Below are 23,913 nucleotides of genomic sequence, written 5' to 3'. Positions count from 1 at the left end.
AATCAAATTTTATACAATTTCATGATATATCACATCATTTTATAAACAAATATTTTGTTTAATTTAACGGACGAATGAAATATCTTTGCAGATGATTTATTTGCGTTTCACATGGCGTATCATAAAAGATGGGCGACACGAAAGACGGTCCTTGCAAAGACCCTTTCGTGCAATCGGCCCGAGGCCCTATTATCCGGGCCTATTATACTTGATTCTGTGGCTCATCAGTAATAATCAATACAAGGCTTGTACAAAGGTCATATCCGTACACGATTGCCATGCAACGCACGCCAATATTTACACGGCAATGACAATGATTGCCCATGATTCTCCTTTGCATGCATTTCTGTGGAAAATATATGACTCTAATGGATTAGTGATGAAATAGTTGAAATAAGCCATAGCGTTTGGTCAATATCCTCTGCCGTTCGAAATGAAAGAGCCCGTACAGTTGGACTGTAGACTACATGTGATACATGGGGGATATTAGCTACTTCGCAAATACACTGCATTCATTTCATTCCCACTGATCATGAGAACTATATAAAAGCTGTATGTGGATACCATCGGAGGAACTGCAGTTATACACGTAATTAGTGAGTATGGTATACTCATAATTATTACCTGATACTGCATGTATGGACATATGACAAGCTTTCCGGTATTGTTATTTCACACCGTAACTGAGAGACCTATATATATATATATATATATATGCTAATCTGCAGGCGTTGTGGCGTGCGCCTGTAATCCAAACTGTGGGGGAGTTACAAATTGATGCAGAGGTTCGAGCCCTGACCACGTCTTTCGGATGGTGACGTTAAAGGTCGGTCCAGACGTAAATAATCATACCTGATTGATACACGTCTGACAAAACTCAAATACACACACAGACCCTTAGTTTTAGCAATAGACCAGTTCGTAGTTACTTCATGGTCAAATGACCTTTCATTTCTTTCATTGGGATAGGCAGATTTCAATTATGTAACTATTGTAAGGATGCCTTACATAGCAGGATGAAGAAATTGAAAAGACCAGGTGACTAGAATAGCACACCATTGAAGGTATTTCACTCTCTGAAGGTAATTGTTGCATTTCTACTTTGAGTGCATATTATAGCATGTTGTACAATGTACTTGGCAAACTGTGAATTACCAGTCGTTCGTGATGGACGCATTGTTTTTTGTTGATGTAAATGAAAAGCACAATTCAAAAGAATATAGGAATGATCAAGACATCAGGGATGGTGTTTATCTCATTAAATTTTAAACCCCCATGTTACTTTAGTACAAATTACCATCCACTGAGCATGCGCAAAATCTTCTGATCATGCGCAGAGTGGAACTACGAACTGGAGCATACTATGCAGAGTCTGGAGTAGTGAGACTAGATTCACTATGTACTGTTCTTGGCTCTCACAGACAATGTTTGAGTCTACTCTTCACTCTAGACTTGATTGAAGTGTAAATTATATATATATATATATATATATATATATATATATATATATCAATCACAAAAGGCTTAGTAAATGCCGTGGAAATAAAATCGTAGATTTTAAAAGGAGCATAGCTCTCAAATGTATATATATATATATATATATATATATATATATATATATATATATATATATATATATATATATGCTTCTTTTAACGCTATCAGCACATTATGTATAGAGAGTATAAATATTCGGTTAATAGACATTGTTGATTTTCAGTAAACATGCTTTGATTGCATCTACGATATAAAGTAGACCACCTAACGCAACCAGGTACATAATACCATGATGGTCCTGTTTTTATTTATCCTATATATCTGAGGGGGTATAGTGGAGGGGTGGACTCGGCAGAGTTCCCCTACCCCCCTGGCGAGGTTTTTATGAAGTAAATCCACAAAGCTGGAAGCGTCGCGCCCATCTCCATGGTAACACGTCAATATTTCGCAGGGCACGTATGCAGAATCAATAGACGTCAGTCATTCCTATTCAGCGATGACATGAGTAAACGAACTAAATGAATTTGATCTTTATCACACATATCTACTGAATAGCAACAAGCCGCTCGTGCATGCATGGACGTTGCCATGCCACACAAAACAAGATATCTAAAAACATATATACATGTTTTAGCCATAGTTCATTCGCACACATTGCCATCTATATGAATTAATAAAAAAGGCTAGTAATTTCCCTGACGGTTGAAATAAAAATATGTTTTTAAACTGACGAAAGAAATCTGTAATAGGTCGTATTTCGGTATAGTAAACCTTTTTTTTGGGGGGGGGGGGTGGGGGGTGGGGCAGATGTCATTAATGCTCGTACATGAACTGTCAGAAAACCTGTGGCAAATGTAACATGTTTTACAGAAGGATCTTCAAATACAAGTTTCACTGTTTATCATTTTATAGAGCTAGTGATCGCCCTATAACAAACCTATTTCCGTGATTAACAACATGGCGGAAAATCCGGAGGCGTTGAGGGAATTCATCGAGAAGAATCCATCGAAACTGAACGACTATCTTCCTCGAGTCTTAGAAGGTATCAAGAAGGATGACGATGGCGAGTTTATCAAGGAGTTGAAATATGCACTGCGGGATGAGATGATGGATGCGGCCAAGGCGGCGTGAGTATATAGATCGAAATCACATGTTTGTTCAAAATATTTTCTAGAAATGACTGTATATTCAATACATTCACTGTTTTCTCGACGATTCAGTATGCTTCTCTTTGTTTTCAAATTTCCTGAAGAAGAATCATGACATTGATGGATTTCCAGAAACTTGTGATTGATCCGATCAATCGCAACTATGGAAAGCAAGCAAAGTCAAGAAATGAAATGCATGTTTGTTCAAAAAGAAAAAAAAATCTAGATAATGAATGTATATCCATTAATTCAATGATTTCTTTACAATTTGGTGAGTCTCCTTTGTTCATCATGTTTACAAAGGACATTCTACAAATTTCCTTTATGGAAAATTATGACACTGATGGATTTCCATAGAGTTACGATTGATCAGATCAATCGTAACTCTTTGTAAGACGGGACCCTGGATTGTATCACACGGGAAAGAACAATGAACTATGGGTCGTGTGGTCCAGTGGTTCGAGCATTGGACTCATAGGCGGCGGAAGCGGGGGGGGGGGGGGCGTGTCCCTCTAAATTTGAGGAGGGGGGACGGTCCCCCCCTAATTTTTTTAGTTGATGACCTTTTTTTTTTTTTTGCTTGTCAATTTATTTTCCTACGTCCCCCTAAAATTTTTGGGTTGAGAACCTTTTTTTTTTTGGCTTGTCAAAAAAATTTGGTTGTCCCCTCCTAAAATCTTTGGCTTCCGCCGCCGCCAATGATTGGACTCATAATCGCAAGGTTTTGAGTTCGAATCCCAGCTCTACCATTGTCCCCACTTTGATAAAAAGGCCAAAGAGGGATATCTGTAGTCTATTACGTCAGCCACTGTGACTGATTTAACCTAGACGCAAAATGTTTCCAAGGTAATTGGTTATATACCAGCTTGGCGTTTACCAGCAAAAAATGCTGTCCTGTCGAGTTCCTACGGGAGTTACCACAAACAGAAACAGTGTTCTACGTTGTGTTCACAGTGTGTTAAATGGTGGAACATATTGCGGAATTGTCTCATTAATAGAGCACCGAAATGTGACTTCATCAATTTAGAACCAGACCAAGAATACATTGACTTCAATGGGGCTAATTGTGTATTCATGAGGTCATATCTCGGGACCACCATGGACCGATTCGCACAAAATGTGGTAGTGGGGCTATCATGCCCCACCAAAACATATGGTATCAAAAATTCTGAAATGAGAAAAAAATGTGACGTTATCACTTCGGTACTCTAAGATAATAAAACATTAAATATGAGTATATACTGTATTTTAGCAACCTGTGTGAATCGCTGAGTGAAAATACATCTTTTTATTGCTTTTCAAATAATATCTTACATTACCACTATTATATCTTGAGCATACAGGAATAGTTTGAATCTATATTGTAATTCTGTCGTTATTTCTTGATTATTTTGTTATATTGCTTATTTGTTGATTTCATTTTTTAAAATTGTAAACATCTGTCATTTCAGCTTTTAAGCTGCGACCACATGTTTTTAATTAACATTGACAGTGTGAACACACTGTGTTCTCTCCAGCAGTATTCCACAGTGTAAACCATGAAGTGATCAGAGTATGGCCACAGTGTGAAATCATGTTCACACTGTTAAATTGTTGCATTTTCTCCGCGTGAATCACAGATTCACATAGACCACTTTGTGAACACACCGTGAACAAACTATGATCACACTGTGTGGTACTTTCCCGGGGGGGGGGCACTTTCATTGACGAGTGGATACCATGCGCGACCATGGGGTCTCGAAAAGCACCCTAAACACGTAATTTCCATATTCTGAAAATGACCCCTTAACAAGTATTGGCGTGTGAAACCCTACCCTTAACAAGTATTGGAAACAAGACGATGCTCTTGGCAAATATCCCATGAATTGAACCCCTAAACACGTACAGAAATATTTTGTTGTTATGTCACGGGTCCTTCGGTCGTCGGTTTTGCCATTACACATAATTTGGTCTTATATATGATCCCACCTTCCACCCCTCGCGCAAATCGGTCTCTAAAACACTTAGTGTTGGGGCGAAAAGGACATCCTTTATAAAACATTTTGATTTTGTTTTATCATCCCCGCAAATCTGAACCTAAACACGTAACTTTCCTAGCGAAATAGATACCCTTTTTTCATTATATTTGTGTTTTTGACACCCTTATCACGTTACGTACGTAACGTGCCCTATCTTAAAAAGACATCCTTTTTACGTGTTTTTTGGTCGCGCATGGTATCCACTCGTCAATGTAAGTGGCCCCCCGGGGGTACTTACAGTGTCTTAACCCTATTACCGGTGTGATCCACAATTCATTTAGTCCACTATGTGAAGACACTGGGTGATTTCAAGTTCAGTGTTGACCTATTGGTGTTGGTGTTACGTCAATTTTTACACGATTATAACACCAAACATAAAATGAAGATGGTCCTGAGAAGTCACTCACTAGCTTTTTGAGATGTCAATAATCAATGTGATCTGGATCAGTGCTACAATCTCAGAATAGATTTTGGAGCTAGGGGAAGCAGGTCAAATTCAAACAGCAACACCAATGCCAACACCGGACTTGAAATCACCCACTGTGATCACATTTTGTGACACTTTGATTTTTCCAGCAGTGTTCCACAGTATGTTCACACTGTTATGGAACACTGTGTGAAATTAAATTCATCACATTTTCACACTACTGATAAGAACAAAGTGCCACACACTATGATCAAAGTTTGTTCACGGTGTGTTCACATAATGCTATGTGAGCACACTCTGAACACACTGTGATTACGCTGTGTCACAATGCGATCTTTCTGGCAGTGCCCCCACAGTTTGTGTGTAAATTCACGTTATCATTGTTAGAATTTAGCATTTAAACAGCTAGTGTGAAATGACTGCGAATACACCACTGCGATCGCACTTTGAACACAGTGTGACACTGTGTTGCAGTGCGATCGCGCCGTCTGACTTTGTGATATTAAGGCCACCGCACAACCTTACGAGTGGTCCGCGATCCGCTTTTGAAACAATCGCTCAATAAATTACAAAGAAATTTTTATCAGAAATGATTCTTGTTTTAACTGTTTGTTTTAGGAAAAATAAGCACGAACAAATGATGGCTGACATATGCGTGGAATGCATGAAGAAGAAGACAGAGTTGTATCTGGCTAGGGCCAAGGATATATTTAACGAGAAAAACGTGATCAAATGGAAGGTATTAATCATTAATTCCCCTTTCGAATAAGCTTATAATTATAGTCATAGAGCAGATTTTTTCCAAGTTTATACGAGCATCCTTACCATTTCTTTTTACTCGAATATACCAATAATCAGGAATTTGAATGAGTTCTATTGCCAACAAAGCATTAATATTGGACACAGAATAAAAGAAGAAAAAAATGATTTAATAATATGATTATTTAAAACAATGATTAAAAAGCTCACCCCACACTTCTAGATACAGGCCCTATATATTCTTAAATATTCTTGGTAGTAACCATAATGGTCAATAAAATACTTCTCATCCTAATATATCTTAGTGGTGTCTAAGTTATGACAATGATATCTCTTCCATCTTTTAGGGCCACGAGGGTGCCATAGAAAGGATTCTCCAAGACCTTGCACAACCCATTCCGTGGCTACCTACAGATCGCGAGAAAAGATACATGGAGTCGGGCGAGGAGAAGAACCTGTCCTGGTGGGAATCGGGTGAACATCTCAAGAGAACCATTGAGGTGATGATAGAAGCATTTAGGTGAGATTCGTAGACCACTGTAGAGAGTTTCCACAGAGTGAAATATAACTGCTATTTTAAGTCAGACTTAAAATCCTTGTGACCCCCTCCCCCTCACATCCCTGTTGTATTACATTCTTGCTTACAGAGTGAAATATAACTGCTATTTTAAGTCAGACTTAAAATCTTTGTGACCCCCTCCCCCTCACATCCCTGTTGTATTACATTCTTGCTTCCAACCATTTTTGGAGTAAATAGTTCAATATTTCTTGCTCATCCTCAACCAGATAAAAAATTTGTTTGATTTTGGTTCTTGAAATTCAAGTTGCTTTCCCTCTTCTCATCTATCCAACCGGCCTTCTTTTCTTTTATCCCTGTTTGGGGGTTGATCCCACTATGTCTCTCATAAACTTTATCTGTTGCTTTAAAGACCGCGACCAGATCAAAAAGAGAAATTGACAAATCAAATAGATCCTTCCTTTTCCAGATTACACTTTTGATTTTCTTCATTATCGTTACATTATGAATATCATGGATTAAATATTATGCATCGTTGTGGTTCTAGCCAACATGTTTTTTTCGAATTGTCAATTTCACTTTGAACTTCGGTTGAAGACTTTCACTTGTTATCATCATAATTTCAACGCCACTGAAAAAAAAATCAAATAGCAACTGTAGAGCTAACGAACAACTTACATTGTATTGTCCGTATAATGACAAATAAGCCATTTTAAAAATAAGGGTTTATTTTCCATTAATTAATTTCCTTTCAGTCGAGACAAAGTTCTGAAGAAGGTTGCTGGGTCCTTCCTTACCCTTCTGAAGGTGTGTCTTGATAGTGCGTCAGATATGCACGTCGTGGTGGCTCTTGGGATAGTGGAAACAACTGAAATGACGTGGGAGGTAAGATATTCAGTTTACAACTAATGAAATAAATATCATTCTCAAATGCATGGGTATGTATGGTTAAAATTCAATTTGCGTCTGATAACTGTGGTTTGGTTTGATTGCATTTCTGAAACAATACTCACTCCCAAAACCTGGCACATAATGTTTTTGTCCTCTTCAGGGAACTGAAAAACAGATACCAGGTGTTCTTGAGGCTTTTTGTACATGGCTTCGTCGTGATGACACTGACTTTGAAGGGAATCTTGATCACAAGTACCTAGCTAATGGTGTCATAGACATTGAATTCTTAGAAAATGCAGGGTAAGTTCTGCCTTCTGTTCTGCTTGTAGGGACTGTACGTATATAGTAAAGGGGTCTGGATCCCCAGAGAGGTATTGCGGATCAGAGAATAGGTCTCAGGGGCCCGTTGCAGAAAGAGTTGCAATCAATCGCAACTCCAAAAATCATGCGCAACTTGATTTTCAACCAATCAACAGCGCGCATTTTTGACTTGCGATTGATTTTTTGACTTGCGTTTAAACGCAACTCTTTCTGCAACGGGCCCCTGGTCTTTGAACCACAGAGTCCGAAGTTAAAATCCCTCCATAGCGGCTAAAACCTTTGGCAAGTTGCCCATCTACGTCAGACACCCCCCATCAAATGATCAATGTACAGTATTTTGCCACCGGGTATCCTTGAATCCTCAAAGTCTTGCAGGGTCGACTTACAAAAACGGCATGGGGGTAATTGGTATGCACTGATTGTATTTACATTTCAAGCTGTAGTATCTGTTGCATATAATCATAAGTAGAAATATCACAAATGTTGATATAAGTCAAGTACTTGCTGTGTGCACAAGATTACAGGAAGCAAAATGGATAATGGAAATTATATATAACATAAACAAGGTAACAAAAGTGTGTAAATATATTCATAAAACGTGTGTTGAGAAAATTTTTAAAATTCCTATTTCACAAAACAAATGGAAAAGTATTATTTCAGATCCAATCGTTACTTGGGACAAAATCTATATGATTCCTTTTAAATGTACTTTTTCAACAAAGCTTAGATATTTTCAGTACAAAATTTTTCATAATATTCTTGGCGTTAACAAGTACATGAAAACTGTTGGTATATCACATTCTGATTTATGTTCCTTTTGTTCAGCACACACGGAAACTATTGCTCATTTATTTTGGGAATGTCCCCTTACTCGTCGATTTTTAGATGATTCTGAAAAATACACTCTTAAAAGTGAAATAAAATCATCTTTCAATGACTTTGTATTTGGCATACCAGCTGGAAATTCTTCTTTTAATTTTGATATTTTATATGCCAAATATTATATCTTTTCAACTAAATGTTTAAAAGGAAACTTATCATTCTCATCATTTCAAAAGAAATTAAAATATCAGCATGAGATAGAACGAACTATGCACATGCAACAAAATAAGGTTATTGTATATCTTGATGAATCGAGGCACATCGAGCTTATTTAAATTATGTATTGTGTATATGTATGATATTGAATTTGATGTATCACATACATTTTGCATTTGTTTATATGCGTTGTGGAGAAATATTGAATAAAGACTTTCTTTGAAAAAGAAAAAAAAAGGATAATCTTGGCAGCTAGAATCAACGTTTCGGTTCTCGTTTGAATTCTTAATTATTTTGTGTGTACTCCTGTAAGGTGTACCTGCAATTTGTAACCTAATTTCATGTCTGTCATCTGTAACATATTTTCACATAGCTGAGGCAACTGAGTGCAATTGCCGATTATACTTCGTAGTTTAGACATTGGCCAGAGGTTAGTAGTCTTTCATACTGTTTCTTTTGGTGTATACTTTCACTTCAGGAAATCGAGCCAGGAACCTTTAAAGAAAATCATGCAATATTGCATAGAGCAAGAACTTGAAGGAGATGAGCAATCTTTAGGTCTATCGGTTCATGGGAATATCCTTCGAAAAATAGTTTCAGGATTCATCATAAAGGTAATAACAATCCGCTTTTATCTAGCGCTTAATACATCGGAACGACGTGTCTAAAGGCTTTCCAGATCTATTATTATCTCTGTCATTGGATTCAAACAGTAATTCGAGCACACAACGTGTGCACATCCTCCACTCCCTGGGGATTATTCCAGTCAGTCGCCGGTGAGGCGCACACAGTACTGGACAAGCTACAATGACATTCACATCCTATCGGGTAGAGATATCATTTCGAATTCTAAAACCTTTTTTGTCCCTAAAAGACGTAATCGTGGAAGGAAGAAAATGGATAGAGGAAGCAACCTTTTCTTATCGATGGTAATAATGGTGACTACTGAATAGAAAGAAATCAATCGTTAAGCATTTGATTAGTCCATGCATGATATCAATGTCACAGCAAACACAATTATATGCAAATGATAACCGGGAAAATGCATAATATAACAACTGGAGATTGGGCCGAACCTCGCAAATTTGTGATATTGAAATCATTGCTCTTTTTCATTTGAATATTTGTATTGAATGCCCATACAAAACGTTTAGATGATTATAAATCTTTCTGATCTCGTAAAGGGGGTTTTGCACTTGAAGATTCGAAGTTGTGAACTGCGGTGGTTTAATGAAGCATTAGGTGAGTAATAAACTGGGTTCCCAAAGAAACTTGGCGAACATCACAAGCGCACTAAATAAATCCTACTCAGTGTAATAAACACATTTTTTGGCACAGGCTAGTTCCAATAGTCTTCACTAGGCAAATGTCAAAAATTAAGGGATTGGTTTAATAACAAAGAAGCTGTAGCCCCTCAAAGCAATTGGTTCCTGAATCCAAAGTCACGAAAGTCTCAGTCTTAACCAAATGTACATTCTTCGCTTGACTTCTGTTGATTCTATTCATGCATTGAGCTTTTTTAACCTCAATACATGTAGGTGTGTTTAAAATGTAAACTTCTTCTGTAACTTCTTATAGTTTTTGAGGCACTCATTTAAACATGCAGATGGTCATACTGTGAACTTTAATATACTGGTAAGTTTGTTTAAACCCATCTCATTTTTATTGGTCTTTTTTTGCCATTTTGTGAACTAATTGATTTGAGGGGCTACAGCCTCTTGGTGATTAAACCAATCTCTTAATTATTGGCATGTGCTTAGTCAAGATTATTGAAGCTAGCTTGTTTCCAAATTTTGTTCACTTTGACTGAGTGGAATAGGTGTAGTGTGTTTGTGAAGTTTGATAAGTTTCTTTTGGAACCCAGTTCAGATATTGACAATTTTTATATTATTCAATCACAGACAAGGATTTTTGTAGATCCTAAAACCTGTCAATGTTGTTGAAACGATCACATGTTTATGTCATCAGAAAAAGGACAACGTCAAGGCATACCAGGATCTGATGCCATTCGTTGTGAAACTTCTCAGTTGCGACGTCACAGTGCTAGAAAAAAAGGCGGCAGACGCCATTGGACAATCGGAAATCTACGAAAACGGAGAGCTTCTGGCGCCATTTGGGGACGCCATAGCTGATGCCTTCTTGGACAACAAGTTCAAGGGCTCTTCCGGTGTCTGTAAGTATAGCTACCTGGTCTCGAAGGTCCTAGCTGACCGCACACTCGGCATCCACATGCATACGCTCCTCGCGCTCATAGTCAGATAGTTGCAGCTTTTACTTGGATTCCGAATACTTACGATGGTCTGTGTGTGGGTTTGAGTGCGCGTGATGATGGTAAAGTGTGAGAGGGTGTGTGTGTTTGTGTGTGTGTTGGAGGGGGCTAAGGACGTCTACATTTGGTTTTTTTTCACTAGTGTATGAGGACTACAATGACAATAATATCTGTGCGCAGACGAAATGCAGTCAGTTTATAGTCATATATATCTTGAAAAATCATACCGATAGGCGCAAATATAATGAGTCGACTTATGCTTCATGGAAAATGCCAACTGTGGCACTGTTTCATAGGCGGCGGAAGCGGGGGGAACGTGTCCCCCTCTAAATTTGAGGAGGGGGGACGGTCCCCCCCTAAATTTGTTGCTGATGACCCTTTTTTTTTTTTTTTTTGCTTGTCAATTTATTTTCCTACGTCCTCCCAAAAATTTTTGGGTAGAGACCTTTTATTTTTGCTTGTCATAATATTTTTGGTTGTCCCCTCCTAAAAATTTTGGCTTCCGCCGCCAATGCACTGTTTGGACAGAATTAGCGTTTACATGATTTAGTGCATGATTTTGAAGAATTTATGTAATTCCTTAGAAATTAGCGACATACTGCAAGCAAGGCATGTCAGCATGATGTAGGTTCGTTTGCAAGAAATAATAAAACACGCTTCCACAAGTGCTTATCTGTGATGGTGATCTTCAGTTCAATTGTTTTTTCAGCTTGGATTTCATGATTTTACAAAGTTCAGTTAACGTGACTGTACAAGATCTGAATCTACCATGATAAAGTTGCAATGAACCATGGCTTTACTCGTTGTCATGAAACATTCACATTATCCTTGATGCATTGTGTTAAGACAAGGCGAAGAATCCATGCTGGACAGTCAATCAGTCCATCCAGGTTGCTTGGGACCGAGACAGAATTATGAATAGCAAAAACCCAAGAGCTTATCTTTCGCTATTATTTCGACACAATCTTTTTTTACACAGTTTGAAATGGTTACATTAATTTGATTTCACTTTCTCGAAACAGTGGCTCTCAACAGCTACTTTCGATTTAACCCGGAAGTTGTTCTCTCACGAATTGACCGCATTGTTGTACTGCTCGAGGATATGGGAAGTCACGACAAAATGAGACTGTATATGCTACTCGACGATGTCAGCAAACAGAACCCGAAGGTGCGTCTTTAGATCTTTGCTCCTAAATTAGAAAAATAAATAAATTTCAAGAAAATATAAATAGTAAAATCAACATTTTTGTATGGAACTTTTTTTGACTTTACGCTTATGGGATTCATTCAGGACTTGATGTAACAACAACAACAACAATAATAATGATAATGACAATAAATAATGGTAATTAATGTTACTTATAAAGCAACAATTAACATGTGAAATTGGATGTAAATTAGTGATTGATACATTTAATGAATCATCTCAGTAGTTGATATATTACTCCATTGGGCAGCAGTAGATTTTTCCCCTTCTATCATGTCTATATGAACAATCTTCCAGAATGGCCATGAAAGCACGATGCCTTGCTCGACGTGTCAATTTCATTCGCAATTATAAAAATCAAACATAACCTGATTTTCAACCAAACGTCAGAAATGTACATTTTGTGGACTGGGACTTGACGTTATGAGAAGATTTAAACGAAATTCTTGTTCAACTTACCACATAAATCTTTCGCTGTTACGGCTATGGCAAGTACATTTTATTCACTGAAGCGTCTCAAGAAATATAAAGGTCCGCATCCTCGCCTCTCTAATGGCTAGCTAGGATGACATCAAATGTAAATTTGCATAATGCTGAATTGCAACTGGCAGATTCGGTATACGTTGAAGTTATTTCGAGGAATATCACTGTAGAGTTACAGATTTCTCTTGAGTAATACTAAGGAAATCGTTGTGAGCTTTTTTTCCCGTTCCACCCGTGTCCTAGGTTTTAGTACCTCATATCGACCTGATGTTCGAGGATGTCTGCAACGCTTCTCTGGTGCACTTCTGCTTCATGACCTTGGCCAACATATCCCTAAAACACGCGGAGCCTTTCGTCAAGCATATAGACAGGTGTGTTAAAGCCTGGAAGCAAAACCCAAATGAAGCTGCTTCTGCTTGTAGAGTCATCGCAAGTGTCGGTCGTCTCAATGAGGTATGGACGGGGGTATTTTTAGACAATGATTTAAATGTGACTGAATTTAAGTACGACAACAAAATATAATAATTAAAATTCCATTTTTGTAGGGCATCAACACATTGGTCTGGGAAGCATTTCATGAAAAAGACTCATAAAAAACATTTGTGTTCAAAATCAACGAAGGCTGTCTGAGCTAATTGGTCCTGTCTTACAACATGTACAAAGAAATGCATTTGAAGCCACCTTTAATTTTAGGATGCATGTTTATTTTCTAATTGTCTTACCAACAAGATGTGTAATTATGCCGGGATAATAGTATGCACCGCTTAAAAACATTTCAGTATATAAATGCTGCATATTATTAGCTTCCATTGTGTAAATAATTTCAGAAAGAGGCAGCTAGATGTTTGAAGATCTTGTTCACCAAACTAAAGAGCATTGATGCTATGTGGACGGGTGTGGTGCTCATGGAAGTCAAGAGGGTGGCCAGGGACCACAAAGAATGCTTTGCGGTCTACAAACCGGACATTGAGAAGCTTAGGACGTGCCAACAGATCGGGGTTCCAGATCTGGTCCAGGACTTGATCGATTTTCTAGAAGGCAGAAGGTAATGTAACGATTGATATCATGTCGATACTGTTATCCTTTTCCTACAGTCACTAATGTTTTATTTACGAATAGACGTATTGCGCACATCTTTCCTGCAAAGCGACTAATTGAGATTATTAACTTCTACTGCAGTGTTCCACATGGAGAGAAGGAAATGTATGCATGCATACATGTAAGTTGTGGACGGATAAGCCAAGATCTGCTGATTAGGGGTACTAATGTGTCTGTGAAGCGCGTGGAGACGTCAGTCTAATGTATAAAGCGTTACATAATTACCGTTGTGCTCTGAAGTGTGCAAACCCTACCAGAAATGAGCAGATCTAAAAGTGTTCAAGTTCTGTCATGTTTTAGATATTTAATTGTAAAGTCAGGCAATGATATTTTTTTTTTTGGTTATCTGGGCTCGCTGAACATTGTAGAGTTGTTGTCTACATTCAACACTCGGTACGAATGAGTGGATTTTGTGGTTGGTTTCACTAACTTTTGAGAACAACTGCAAGTATATTACTGTTATTACTCACTGAAGGACTGATATATTTTTTCCACTTTCTATTACAATTCTAGCCTTCTGGGACTCACTGAAGATGTCGCTGAGCAAAGAGAAGACATCGACAATTTGGACAATAGGGTAACCAACACTGAGAATGATGTCTCAAGAATCGACGAGACAGTGGCCCAGCAAGCTGAAAATATTGAGAATGTGAAGAGCGACGTCAACGACCAGGGCCAAAGACTTGATGAGCTGGAAGAAGTCGTGGACGAGACGGTGGAGAAAGTGGAAGAGATTGACCACAAGGTGAAAATGATGTTCATATTTTAGATTTTCATTATTGAATGAAGGCAACAAGTATTTGAGCATGATGAGGTGAAGTGCGGTTGGGATTCCTCATCTGCGCCAATCGTTTTCATTTTAGAGGTATTGGGTTATCATCACCAGATTAAAGAGAGATAGCCGATTACCTAGATAGCAAATGGCATGGAAATTGTAATAACATATCTTTTGGAATACCTTATTTGTCTTCTGCCTGGATGGCATGCCCACAAGCGCTTATTCAGCCGAGTCAACTCTTTAAAATTTCGATTACATATTTATGGAACGTTTTTGTGTATAGTTTGTGATACGTGTTATTCACCTCATGACAGGCACTATCGGCGGGTAGTGCTGCTGTAAAGTTTATCACACTGCTATGCCGACCATTCCTGCTACTACTAATATTACCGCTGCTGTAGCTGCTGTTGGCGCATCAAGTACTACTTATACTGGAGCTATTGCAAATGCACCCCTTTAAGGCATGGTCACACCGCCCGAGCGTTGTTCGAGCGGTGGTGGAGCGGAGAGAAAAAAAATCATCACCGCTCGCTACCGTTCACCATTTTCAATTTCTATTGTTTTTTGTTTGTTTTCGATTCACGTTTTCGATTTTTTCCCAAATTTTGTGAGCGAAATTCGGCCTTCTTTCCCTACCGCTCCACGACCGCTCCAACAACGCTCGGGCGGTGTGACATGCCTTTACAAGATACGTTAGATATCGTAACGGTTCCATGACATATGCTCCGGCCACAATTGCTCCGCCTCAATTCCACACATCAAAGGAATGGCCAACTTCAACCCTGGGCTTAACACTATACACTATCCTAAACGTAACCATACACCGATCATAAAACCCCATCCTATTGCAACCCTAACCCTAACCCCATATCTTAAGACGAAATAATGCCCGGAGCAAAAGTCGTTTTACCAACTTGGTTTGCATTATCATTAAAATGCACCATTCATGATATAACATGATTAATATACTTACACAGACCATTACTAACGCTCCTAAATGGTCAAGGGACGTTTCGAAGCTGTTGAACCCTGAGCATGAGCACGATTGGAGGTTCCTGGCCGTCCGTCTCGGCTACTCCGGTGAAGACATCCGCAACTGGGCTCTGTCACCCGACCCTACCATGGCCATCCTGGCAGAATGGTATACCACTCACAAGAGCAGTGATGCTACCTACGCCATACTCAGTGCCTTGGAGGACATGGGCAGGACCGATGCTGCAGAAATCATCACACAGTCACTAGAGGAAGCAGGTTTGCAAATACTTTAAGTTTGCTTTCTAAGGAATACGATGATATGAAAGTTGGCATAATAGAAGAAAGAAAGTCTAATGAGCGATTAAATTGGTAGTTTTATCTTTATGATATCATTTAGCATTGTCGCTATTTTTGTTCAACTGTATTGTAATACTTTATCTGATGGTGACTGCACCCCGTATGCAGATTTTAAATATCTTTCCCAAAAGAATGTGAAAGGCATCATGTAAAATTCTGGATGAGAGTGGACATCAATATTTTGATGCTCGGAAATCTCATACAATGCGATGAGAATGTCCACAAAACCACTTACACACAATGAACTCATTTGAATTTCATCAAAAGTGGTGTGGTAGTAGAATAGCACAACAGATGGAAAAGGTCAGATGATATGTCAAGCCGACTCATGTGTTTTACGGAGGCCTGGCATCCAGTTAGTTTTTTCGTTATAGAAACTACCATGGAAACTTTGATTTAGATTCGCCGCCTAGTCCTGGCTGTTCCCCTGATAGTTATCGTTTGGTGAAGTTTCTTCAATAGTATGAATCGGGATTCGTATGCTCCCATGTGTCTCTCACAGAAATGCTGGTGCCACAAGCACCCTCAGACGACTTTGAGAAGCCCCCGACAGTATTCTTAAGCTACCAGTGGGACCACCAACCGGAAGTGAAGGCCATCCGGAAGCACCTAGAGATGGCAGGGTTTCCTTGTTGGATGGACATTGGTCAGATGGGTGGAGGAGATCAGTTGTTCGCCAAGATCAGCCAGGGCATGAGGTCATCCAAAGTGGTACTCTGTATGGTGACAGAGAAATACTCCAACTCTGAGAACTGTAACAAAGAGGTAAGCTGAATTGACTTTGGTGTAATCATGTCTGTTCGATCAAGTAACCATGTAATCCATCAAAGTTATGATTTTAGATGATTAGACTTTCCTTCTGGTAATCTTCATTAGATGTTCTGTGTTAAATTGCTTCAGAAGTATTAATCAAACCCCAGTTTCGGTGTATGTATCCTAATCCTTTCACTTGTTTCGATAAAGGTGAATCTTGCCAATCTGCTGAACAAGCCAATCATTCCCGTCCTCATCGACCAAACCAGATGGCCGCCAGAGGGCGCCATGAGCATGCTTTTCGCACAGCTACTTTACATTCAATTCTTCAACGAGAAAGAATACGTGAGGGGAGAAAAGTTCTGGGACGATGCCAAGTTCTCAGAACTTCTGGGCCAGATATCATACCATGCCACCCCGGATGAAAGCATGGTTTCCGACGGTAAGAGAACACACCATGTTTGATTAAGAATGACTTACGGAATATCAATGTAATGTTTATTTAGTAAAGACATTTCTGAGTGAACATGTGCTGGAAGTTTTGAAATGATCTGTCAGCACTGAGAAACTTACAACTTCTTATTTCAATAGAACGTTTAAGTATATTTTTTGCTTTGTTTGATTGAAGTCTCGTAATGAAGATTTCAAATACGACAATGATGATTCAAGCAAACAGAAAGTACCTTTGACATTGCTCCAAATGTTTGTGCAGAATTTGATTTTAAACTCAATAGAGTGACGTACTTGTTTTGTAGTTTTAACTCCAGACTTGGTCAAGGGGAAGACAGGTCGAGTTTGAAGTCGGTGGCGTGTCGAATTAGTAGTCTAACTCCTTATTGGTAACCCCTTTGCCCATTTCCATTACTGCAGAGTACCGGGACTGGATTCCTCAAGTGGAAGACACTCCAGTCACCGTAAAGAAGGTATCGGATGAAGCAGGGAACACGACGGCGCTGCAACAGAACATAGCAGTAACGGTGAGCACCAGAATTTATAAGCGCTAGTGGCGGCACAGGATCTCTGAAATAAGGGGTTAAACATTGGAGGGCAAAACAAATGGGCGTTGTGGCGTGCGCCTGCAATCCAAGCTATGTGGGGGAAGTTACAAATTGATGCAGAGGTTCGAGGTTCGAATCCTGGTCACGTCTTTCGGATGGTAACGTTAAAGGTCGGTCCCAGACGTAAATAATCATATCTGATTGATACAAATCTGACAAAACTCAAATCCACACACACACCCACACACACAAAAAATGGACAGGAAACATTTTATTTATACTGAAACGTAATTCATGAGCTGAAAGTTAAAAAATCCGATGATGAATCGAGGAGAAAAGCATGTGGTTTGGATGGGTGTTAATTCTTTAATACTTTTGTGATGGGCCCTTTTAAAGCCTATGGAAATAGGAAACGACCATAGAGAGTAAAATATTACAAGTATTTGTTGTGGATTGGAGGGGATGCGACAATGGAATTTTGCTATTCGTAACAATCTCCCCAAATACCCCAGCTTTCAGCCAAAGCCTCATGTCTGATGACGCGCATTTCTTGAACTGAGCGACTAGTAAGAAAAGACTAATCGCCGTCAACCGGGTGAACGAGCAATCCAGAGCCGTCCATCTCGCATTCACCCAAGTTTTGCCAGTTCGACCGCTACCCTCATTTCAGCCACTATTTGAGGAAGAATATAGGCCTAGCCAATTCACGAGGCCTTGTCAAATGGCTACGAATACCCTTCCTCCATTTTCTAAATGGCTGTGACGTTTAAGTCTCATTAAATGTTTCAGGGGCCTAATTACATCTGGCAGGCAAAATATATTCATTCGAGCTAACTCATTCTCAATTTTTAAATTTGATATTGATTCTAGGGAGGATACCTACTGAATTTAGAATTAGGGCCATTTTGCTGTCTCAAGTGATGAATTTGATCCTGTCAGGTGTAGTCTTCATAAATGCCGATTTATTTTTAAAATGAGCCAGTCGAAATACCCTTTTTTGATCAGATGTTGAATAATGTCAGACATAATCCTATCCAGTGGTACATGCAGTAAACATTCAACCCTCAAATTTCATCCTTATTTGTTAACGAATTTTTAAAGTGCCACTTTAACACACGAGTCTATGGGAAATGTTTTAGTCCTGTGACACCTAATCTGTATGTCCACCATCAGCAAAAATCACAAAATCAGACCGAGTTGAGATTCCAATTGCTGAATGCTTGAATGTATGGTTCGACCTGCAGTTTGATGAAAAACAACCATAAATTGAATGTCACGAAAAAAAATTGTACAATTGACGAATGTAGCGTTAACAATCCAATAACTAAACACAAAGCCTTTAATTGTACTTGAGTCTGAAACATCAATTGACCAGAAAATCTAACGACTGCCCTTAATTTACTTATCATGTTGTTATCATAAAAACTTTCAATCCTTCATCATTAGGCTGCATCCAAATGAAATAACTACAATAGCAAACCATTGTGTAACTATAACCTCAACTGAAACATGTGTTTTAAGTATGATTAAATTCCCTCATTTGTTTCTCATATCCAAAAGTCTATATTCAAAACACATCCAGTTATGCATTAAACTGCAGAGAGTATGCGCCTAGTCCTAGCCAAGGTATCTCTAGATTTATTGTAACATTTGCCCTACTTTCATATGCTACTTGTGCATGCGGCTATTGTGACATATCGCTATTATCATAAGAAAACATAAATCATCTCGTCACTAACACACCACGTCATGCAGTTATGCACCATTTACTTTTTATATCTTAAGTAAATAGACACGCTAACTAGCCTAAATCAACACACGTGAGTGCTGCGTTCAAGTTTCGCGCAATGCAAAAATAACTGTACTTGTGATAGACACACCGAAAAGGCAAAAATAACTTTCACTGAATATGAGCGATAATTCATCCAACTTTTAGAACGAAATTTTCAACTAAATATCATTTGTCAAAGCATACTATCAGTCAACGATTCTTTATCATATAAACATCGATTTCTGAATATTTACCACATTGGGCTTGGTCTAAATGCAGAAATAACGATGACAACAAATTAGCAAGTTTTCCCAAACTAAGTAAAAACATGGGGAAAATACAACGCCCCATATTGACTGGCAACAAAAACCTACGCTTCTGACGTCACCTTAACTTTATGACCTGGAAACAATATGTAACTTTCACACTATCACTGCCTTATAAAACAAATTGCATCGTACACTCTACCTATTCCATCTATGGTATCCCATTGATTTTTTTTCAGTCCTATGTTATTAATTGGTATTTTTTTCTGAAATATTTCTTTCAAACCTATTGGTTAAGTTGAAATCAGTAAAAAAATTTTTTTTCGCAGATATCAATCATTCCCCTTTTTTTTCTCCTCACTCCAGGAATCTTCAGAGCACCCATCGGTGTTCATCTCATACCAGTGGGGCAAGCAACCCGAGATCAAGAGACTGTTCTCACGTCTCAGTGGTTTAGGCTACCACTGTTGGTTAGATATCAATCAAATGGGTGGTGGGGATCCACTCTATTCCAAGATTGACAAGGGAGTCAGGAATGCTAAGGTATTAATATCCATGATCACCATATCAAAATGATTAGCGAAATGCCCCCCCCCCAAAAAAAAACAAACAAACAATAATGGGCACTCTTAATCTATAGTTGAACCATAAAGGGTTTCATCTTTAACCCGATATAGTATCGATTGATTATTACATAGCGCTGTTTGTTCAAAACATCCTGAATATATTATTTCTCATCTTCAGGTAACGCTAGTTGGTATTCATGAGAGGGGTGTTTCTAGTGTTCTCTACGGTCTGGGGAATTTGTGGAAAATGCTGAGGCTTGTTGTTTGATCGAATGTCTAGCGGCACTTTGATTTTGGCAAAGTCCTTTCTATGCTGTCTTCTTAACTTGATGATAACATAGATCATCCAGACTAAATGATTGATTGATTTACCGCCCCCAAAAGAAGTAAAATAGCAAAATACCTTGACAGGATAGCGCTTAAAATCCGATGTGGCTTACTAAGAATTGACAGGAGCCATATAATAATCCCGGGTTTGCTTCATACCGCAGGTGGTACTTTCCTGCGTGACACCGAAGTACGCCCTCTCCGCCAACTGCCGACGTGAAGTGAGTCTTTCTGACGCGCTCCGCAAACCAATCATTCCCCTGCTGCTTGAAGATATGGTATGGCCACCGGAAGGACCGATGAGCATGACTTTCACCCAGCTTCTCTACATCGATTTCACCAAAGAGACAACTCAAGCCAGCTTCGAGGATGAAAAGTTCGATGAACTTATTGAGAAGATAAATGCGCATGTTCAGCTGTCGATAGATGGCAGCGGTAGTGAAGACAGACCGGTTGATGAGCAAGCGACCTCACCAAAGTCAAAAGGTAAGTACCAATTCACATCGTTGATAATGGTTTCAAAAGAAAGCATTGTCCGACGTGATTAAGAAACATAGTAATTAATAGCAGAGATGAATAAGATGGACCATAATCATGATAATGAGAATGATAGTAATAATAGTAATAAGGATGAGACAACGATAATAGCCGTTTCATTACTGACTATTGTAATGACAACAATTTTTGTCTCGCCCACCGGAGGTGAAGGAAAGGCCTAGCCATCAAAATGTCGTCCGTCCGTCACAAAGCTCATGACACATAACTCGATCCGCAACCGTAAGTCACTTTTCAACCAAACTTGGATGATAGATAGACTTGGGGGACCTGCATGTTATGCTACAGTCGGAGGTCACATGGTAAGGTCAAAGGTCATTTTCACGTTAACGTTAAAGTTTACATGCAATACTCTCTTATGGCACCTAACTCCGCAACCGTAAATCACTTTTCAAATGAAACTAGGATGGTAGATGGACTTGGGGGACCTGCATGTTATGCTACAGTCGGAGGTCACATGGTAAGGTTAAATGTCATTTTCAGGTCAACGTTAAAGTTTACATGCAAGACTCTCTTATGACACCTAACCCCGCAACCGTAAGTCACTTTTCAACCAAACTTGGATGGTAGATGGACTTGGGGGCCTGCATGTTATTGTGTTCGGATGTCACGTGGTATATAGTCAAAGTTCATTTTGAGGTCAACATTGAAGTTTATGCATGGGCAAGACTGTTTTGTTAGTTTTATTCCATCCCAGTCAATTCACAATGAAGTTTCGGTACAATTCTGTTGCGTGCCCTCGTAATCACAATATTTCTGGTTATTTTCGTACGTGGGCGAGACACAAAATTGATTATGTCTTGTTTAAATATCAATAATGATATATACAGATATTATTTATAGTAATGATGACCAGGATGGTAACACTACCAGTGATTTAGGTTATAGTGATAGTCATAATAGCAGTAATTTTTATGAAATGGTACTTTTTAGTGAAATATCTGCTCATGTAGCACATTTTAATAATGATTTGTCAAAAGGATGTAGTACTCTTGATATTAAATCCATGAATGCATATCACCTATTTTAGAGCAATATCCAACTTCACATTCACGTAATCACGTGTAATGTAGAACTCGAAATTGAGAAAAGTAATGAACTGACGAATGTTTATTCCGCTCAGAGTGAAAGCCGGAAGTATCAATCAGACAATAATAAATGATTAATGATGAATAGGAAGGAGGAGGAAAAAACGATCGAGATTAAGAAAAAGAATGAAAAGACAAAGAATAAATCAGACTAGCATATTCTATTATACAGTTATCTACATTATGCCCTCCAAAAGCATCCTAATACACTGCCATTTCTATTAAAGGTTAAAATCTAGTTTTTGAACTACTTAAAGTTAGAAGAATTTCTAGCGTTTACTAATCTAAAGACCGACTCAAAATAAAAGCTATTTAATTGTGTATGCAATATTTATTTTTAAAAGAAACATCCTCTGCTGCTACCAACGTCACAGATCCTGGACACCATCCACCGAGAGAACACACAGAAAAGAACAACTCATCGAGATCTTCTTCGGGAAAAAGCAACAAGAAATCATCGACTTGCTTACTTATTTGATAGTTTGTGGAACACTTTAAATCATGGATGCATTCATGAAATATTTATTCTTTTTAAAATGGTTATGTGTGTGGACGGTTTTAATCGGGTTGTAAGTTTTGAAAGGCAGTAGAATAATATGATTGGTCGGTTATATTTTGTAAACCAGGTTCGACCGAATCAGCTGTGGTTGATAATACGTTGCTGACTTTTTAGTTTGTTTAGATAACTCTCGAGCTTTCAAACTCTTTTCTGTGACGAAGTGGAAGTGTGTTAGTGAAATTAATGACTTGGTATGTGTATGTGAGGGTAGGAGGCAAGGTGTGTGTGTGTGTGCCCGTGCAGCTCGGGTACTATGCTTTGAAAATTGCCATCTTAACTCTTGTCACGTATACGCTATTTTGAATGAAAAGAAAACATGCATTTCAAAGATTCTCCGGTGAGTGATTTTAAAGATATGAAATGAATAATTCGGTCGCCTGGCTCTCATTTGATCTTACGTGTCATCTTAAATAAAAATGTAACCTAGGTCCTCATCTCATCAAAAGAAGAACAGAGTGACAGTGTTTAAACAATATTATGTGAAATCCACTTCACACTGTTAAAGGAAACCAAAACCTAAGAGAAGCAATCTTATTGGAAAGAGTAAAATGAGAGGAACAATTTAAAAAAAGAACATCAAAATCGGTTATGAAAAAAAAACAATTTACGGGAGTTTGCCTTGTTGTACTTTTTATGGGGACACTCATATTGTAAAACGTGCTTCAAAATGGCTGGTTTTGTGGACAACTCTCCATTTGTTTTGTACACAAATTTTCTGAATTTCCTCATTATATTTCATTTTGCATCTTGTCTCCTTCTGAGCGCAACACATGTTATGGGAAAATTTAATTCACACCACATACGTCAGGATCAGGAGGAGATAATGATAAAATAAAGGGGAAAATCTGAAAATTTGTGTACAAAACAAATGGAGAGTTGTCCACAAAATCAGCCATTTTGAAGCACGTTTGCTAATTTGAGGATCCACATAGAAATTATAACAAGATTTTTAAACGTCCATAACTTGCTTATTTCATAACCAAGTTTGATAAAGCTTTTTAATTTGTTCCTCACACTTTACTCTTTCCAATAATATTGCTTCTCTTCTTGGGTTTTGGTTTCTTTTAATCTTGATCCTTTTAGCAGTGTGAACGTGATGTGAACACTCGCACTCACGAGGTATTCAGAGTATGAGACTTCCAACTGTAAAATAGGATCACATTGTGTAACACTGTTCTTTCTCGCTATAGGAAATATCACATTTTAGCACATGATTTGTCCCCCGAAATGTAGTACTCCTAATGTTA

General features: G+C 38.4%; 1 protein-coding gene across 1 annotated transcript; it reads left to right on the top strand.

Moving 5' to 3' along the window:
* The first annotated feature begins 251 nt into the window (after positions 1-251).
* LOC121419940 lies at positions 252-23,205 on the top strand. Its single transcript, XM_041614424.1, has 19 exons — positions 252-596; positions 2,410-2,624; positions 5,709-5,829; positions 6,197-6,369; positions 7,122-7,251; positions 7,418-7,557; positions 9,095-9,230; positions 10,585-10,789; positions 11,908-12,053; positions 12,819-13,028; positions 13,403-13,620; positions 14,187-14,418; positions 15,429-15,702; positions 16,286-16,548; positions 16,747-16,978; positions 17,407-17,513; positions 19,938-20,114; positions 20,629-20,950; positions 22,452-23,205. Exons 2-19 carry the CDS (start codon positions 2,455-2,457, stop codon positions 22,583-22,585), a joined length of 3,390 nt encoding a protein of 1,129 aa, XP_041470358.1. The 5' UTR covers positions 252-596; positions 2,410-2,454; the 3' UTR covers positions 22,586-23,205.
* The last annotated feature ends 708 nt before the right edge of the window (positions 23,206-23,913 follow it).

Source organism: Lytechinus variegatus, chromosome 8, assembly GCF_018143015.1.
Source record: "Lytechinus variegatus isolate NC3 chromosome 8, Lvar_3.0, whole genome shotgun sequence".
Classification (NCBI taxonomy): Eukaryota; Metazoa; Echinodermata; class Echinoidea; order Temnopleuroida; family Toxopneustidae; genus Lytechinus; species Lytechinus variegatus.
Note: the sequence above shows the minus strand (reverse complement) of the source record. Positions and strands in the feature narration are given on the sequence as shown.